The sequence below is a fragment of the Barbus barbus genome (assembly GCF_936440315.1).
Source record: "Barbus barbus genome assembly, chromosome: 38".
Lineage (NCBI taxonomy): Eukaryota > Metazoa > Chordata > Actinopteri > Cypriniformes > Cyprinidae > Barbus > Barbus barbus.
This window is the reverse complement of record NC_136716.1, coordinates 14244649-14249791: the sequence shown is the minus strand read 5'-3', so window position 1 is coordinate 14249791 and position 5143 is coordinate 14244649. Positions and strand designations below refer to the sequence as shown.

General features: G+C 40.2%; 1 protein-coding gene across 1 annotated transcript; it reads right to left on the bottom strand.

Annotated features, from left to right (window-relative positions):
• Window positions 1–1181: 1181 nt before the first annotated feature.
• Window positions 1182–5143, bottom strand: LOC306857441 (BMP and activin membrane-bound inhibitor homolog). Its single transcript, XM_079397386.1, has 3 exons — window positions 4732–5143; window positions 2975–3256; window positions 1182–2070 (listed from the first exon to the last, which is right to left on the bottom strand). The coding sequence occupies exons 1-3, from the start codon at window positions 4796–4798 to the stop codon at window positions 1643–1645; spliced, it is 777 nt and encodes a 258-aa protein (XP_079253512.1). The 5' UTR covers window positions 4799–5143; the 3' UTR covers window positions 1182–1642.

Genomic DNA, 5143 nt, shown 5'->3' with positions numbered 1-5143 from the left:
GCATTCAGACATTACGTGTGTCTTAATTTTTAAATACTCTCTGCGGCCACTTTATAGAAACCTACAGCACTTTTTTTATGACTTAAAGAACTTTTAACCCTTATCCTGTGTTTTGTGGTCATTTTGACCTAGAGAAGATTTAATTTTCCAAAAATGCTCATGTTATTACATTGGAACAAAACCTAATGACTTTGCTCACATATGGTACAACAACTTCCCCCCAAAAAGTATACGCTTTGACTGATAATTTATAACCGATTGATCGCAACCCTTGTTGATCTACGCTTGCATGTGGGTTTTTTAGTAAACATTGCCAAAATTATCCACAAATAAAGCTTTTTGTCACTCAAAGCTGAAGTGCATAAGCTCATATCAATGAAGCCTATGATTAGTCAGTTCCAAAAATTATACAAAACTTGAGCTAACTGAAAGAAAATACGTTGACAAAGAGACTGAATCCAAAATTTTGTGATAATATATCATAAGGAGATTAACAAGCAATTTTTAAAAGACCGTATTAGGTAAAGCATTTTCAGCATAAGGGTTAAAGTGTTTTCTGTACATTATTTGTTTCTTCTCCATGTCGAGGAGTCGATTTGACCAACAATCCTCTGAATAAGAGAGGGAGCTGTCACATGGAGCCTATGCTGTACACATCCACTGCAATGAACAATATCACAGAGGAATGTTAGCAATTGTTGCTGGTCTTAAGGACACTTTAGTGTGTAAAGCTGCACACATATTTTCAAAGTAGGTCAAAAAAGTTTCACAGTTCTCAAATCTGCCTGTGATTTGTGGATTGTAAAGTCAAGCCAGAGTGCATACAAGGGAATTACTGTGTTCAGCGAGTGCAGGCGAAGGACTCTGAACTCACAGCTTACCGACATTCCCTCACTTACTAAATAAATACTCGCTCTACCTCCAGTATTAATCCCAAGAGAGCAGCCGAGAGAGCCAGAGAGATGTAATGTGTCCCTTTTGGAGGGGGTTCAGAGATGACGCAGTCAGATGAAGGGCACTACTTTAGAACAAGGCCTCTGTGTCAGTTTCTCTGCTACTGATTGACCTTCCTTACTCAAACACACACACACACACACAGAGAGAGAGCTAAATAGAGGTAAAAACACAATTACACAAATGTGTTTGATAATGAAATCATAAGCAGAGGCATGTGATTTGTTACAGTCAAGATTGGTTCCTTTATTCATACAATTTGACTACAACAAATCTTATTTGTACCCTGGTGTCAGTGTAAAATTCTTCAAAAAAGCTGCTTCGAATGCAACTTTCCAACCATCCCATAGTCAACTAGTCCGTTTATACAAATGTGCAAAATAAGACCGCTTTACGAATCCTTCAGTCTTCAGTGTCATTCCAGGATCCACAGGACACGGCTCGATGGGGAAGGGGCGGTGCTTGCAGTCATTAGCTCCACCCCTTTCATATTCACCACAGCCCCACAGTGACCGGCCATTCTAATTCAAGTAAAGTGCTCTTTTGAGAAAACACAAAGATTTGCGTCCTTGAAATTTCTTCGCTCTCCATGGAGACAATAAAATAACACGCAGAGCGGGGCGATAATAAAATTACGACAGCAAACTACAGTTACCCTTACGTGCCCTAACAAGGAAGCTCCGAGTAGTCATACGATCTCCAGCTTGCCATGTCCCGTGTACATCCCCCAGTGCACAAGAGATAGGAGACGTTCACCTCCACTTCCTCCTCCTGTGCACAACTCCGTCTGCCGCAGCTTATCACAGCCCAGGCAGCAGTTCTCATGTCCCGTTACCGGCACCATGCACTCCAAGTCCAACTTGGCCACGTGGCCTTTCTTGGCATGGTGGTGTCCATGAAAACTGTAATGCAGACGAGACAGCATCTGTTGGCGCTGGGCCTGGAGGCGCTTGTTTTCGCTACGAAGCATTCGCAAGGCCAGCATAATCAGAAGCACCAGGATAAGCCCACCCGCGATGGGAACCGCTATCACTGCTGCCCGGAACCACACCTCTTTAGCAGATGCTAACTCTTGCACCCTTGTGATCAGGTTCTGATTGGAGCTGTAGTACCGGTCTAGATATAGAGAAAGAGAGAGAGAGCATGGTGAGAACAAAGTGAGATTTGGAGCTTAGGGAATGAAAAAACAGCATGAGGTTTAACGCTAACGTGTTATGTTTATACTTGTTCCACTCTTTTTAATATCTCAGCGCACCTTTTTCATTAAACAGGATTATATTTATGTGCTTTGAGCCATCTGTCAAAGGACGCTGTGAGAAGCACATTCCAGCACAGTGGGAACGTTTCATGATCCACATGCAATAAAAGGTATGTGATCTGAATCCAAGTGCTAAAAGGTAAACTGCCAGTTACCCGCAAACTAGCGTTGCACTGGGAACCATTAAATATCAGCCCTGCAGTTTGGAGCCATGAGAACTGTAAAAGTCAATGTGTGTGCACGTGTATGTTTGATACTAAAGTATGTCACAAGGGTCCATGTTTGCACAGGATTGACGTCAGACATCAGTAAAGATAGTAACCTACTTCGATTAGATAAAAAAAATATCAACACATAAAAGAAATCACTGTGTCCTATTCAATGCCAGACAGTCTGTATTAAAATAGGAAAACTTATAAAGGTTAACAGGACAATTTGCCCGAAAATGAAAATTCTGTGATCATTTAATCACCCTCATGTCCTTCCAAATGTCTTCTGTAGAACAAGAATATATTTTGAAGAAGGTTTCAACTGCTTTTGCCTATACAATGAAAAGACTCCACTGACTTTCATTGTAAGGACCAAAAAAGATATTTAAAAAATATATGTTTATGTTCCACAGAAGAAAGTCAGACATACAGATCGGAATGACAAGTAAAATGTTTTCATTTCTTGGATGATCTATCTCTTCAAAACGTAAAACAAACAGCTAACATACAATACAATACAGCTTTTGCTTTTAGTCAAATTTGTGTATCTTACCTGTCGAATCCCCTCGAGGGTGCATGAGGTCATGCAAACCTCTGTAGTTACACATATCATCGTGGCAACACTCTACAGGAGAGGAGCTTCCGCTGGAAACATCCACGTTTTTGCTGGAGCACACGTCTGCTGAGTTTAACAGTGAATCTACACAGCCGTGTGTTAGAGGTGAGTTCGTGTTTAGTGGGTCCAGGACCTTGGTGAAGCAAGCGTTGAGCTCCGATTTACACATGTATCCAGTGGCAACGCAGTGCGGTGCATCACAGTAGCACCTGATCTCTCCTGCAAAACAGAAAAGACATTAATGCACCATCTTGGATATATTAAATCATTAAACAACTGTCCTGATGTACTTCCAGGAAACTCTGAACTTTCCAAGGATTCCAGAGACTAATTCTGTTAACATTTTAGAAAGGCATCAACAACTGCAACTGAAAATTTGCCCGGTGTTGTGTGGGAACCCTCAAATTCCCAGTACATAAACTGAGCATTTCATTACAGAATTAAACTGTGCTTTATAACTAAGATTTCAAGTACTGGCTAACTTTTTATTACCAGGATAGCATTCTTCACTTAACCAAAGACTAGTGTTTGTGTCAGAACACTAATATGTGGCAATTTCTGTTTAACTCTGTCATGGCTTTGCATGCAAGGGATCCTTTTAGTCTGTCTTATAAAACAGGAACCGTGTAGCTTATAATTAGTGGTTTGTGTGCCAAAGTCAATTTCTTTCAACCCAAATGGAAACTTGTAAAGGGGGGTGAGAGCGGGACTCCTTTTTCAGTTAGCACGCAAACTCACTTGTGGTCAAATCTGGCATTAAATCGGAGGGTAACTTTTAAAGGGACAGTTCACCCAAAAATGAAAATTATTTAATTTACTCGCACTCGTGTTGTTTAATAACTGTATGACCGTCTTTTAGCTATAGAACACAAAAAGAGATGTTGCGGTTCATTTTTATAGCATCTTTTATTAATACAATGAAGGCAAATGGTGACTGGAACTGGAACATCTAATTTTGTGCGCCAAAGAAAGTCATACAGATTAAAAACGTGAAAGACAACATAAAGTATTGATTGTTTAACATTACCACTGCGCGTGCATGTGAAACAAAACACATGACACGAACACACATAAACACGGCCTTTGTGTTGTTGTAAGCTGCTTGTGTAGCTACACTGTCATCTCATTAGTGTAAGTTCTTCTTATCAGTTAGGCTTAATGGGTTTATTATTTATTTTATCTCTGATGGTGTGCTTATTTAATAATGCATAGAAACGAACCATAGCACTCTGTTCTTGGAGAGTGTTGCAAATCAAAGTTTAACAAATGCTCGGAAAATTATACAGCTGTGTTCCGGAGCATAGTAGCTGGTTTATAAAGCATTAGGCGACCTTAGAACAGCCAAAATAGATTAAGATGTTTTTTGGAACCAGACTTTAGCTCGAATTGTTCTTCTTCTTCCCACTGAAACTATTTATGAAACGCTAGATTTGAAAATGGACGACTGAAGCCAAATGCAGAATGAAATAAACGTGTTATAATGAATTGTTTACATATTAACCAAGTTTAACTTGTAGCATTAAATAAAATTTTAGCCACGCGTTGACACGCATTTTTTTTTCTTCAGCAAACAAGGCTAGTAAATTAGTTGATAAATGTATATATAAGGACTTTTTTTGTGTTTGAGCGCTGCAGTTTTACCTGCTCGTATTGTGCATGCGCTTTTAGAAACGACTACATCATCTGAGTCTTACCTTTCGTGAGAAGAACAGCCATCGCACAGAGTTCCAGCTGAAACCAGAGAGAAACAAGGCGATCCATTTACAACTGCTTTTCCTGTGGCAGGACCCTCCGAATGGTTTGAGGACTTGTTACATGTGTCCTACATTGATTACTGCATTCCCAGGGATCTGTGAACCTCGCTGTATCCAAAAACAAACGGGAACAGAGAAGCTGTGTCTTGCTCCATCAGAGACCAACTGCAGAACTACAAAAACATCCCTTGTGCGTAACCAAACCAATCCGTCATACGTGAGAAACACGAATATATACACACAAAACGGATTCGTGAAATAATGCAAAGAAAAATCCAAAAGAAATGAAATTTGGACAACTATCCTCGATCACGGAGCAGCGGCTCACTGGCCGGGGAAATTTCACTGGATC

Coding starts and splice junctions, on each gene's coding strand:
- LOC306857441 (XM_079397386.1), bottom strand. CDS start 4,798: ATGGATCGCCTTGTTTCTCTCTGGTTTCAGCTGGAACTCTGTGCGATG. Junction 3,257..4,731: donor GGCTGTTCTTCTCACGAAAG/GTAAGACTCAGA, acceptor TCTGTTTTGCAG/GAGAGATCAGGTGCTACTGT. Junction 2,071..2,974: donor CCCTCGAGGGGATTCGACAG/GTAAGATACACA, acceptor CTCTATATCTAG/ACCGGTACTACAGCTCCAAT.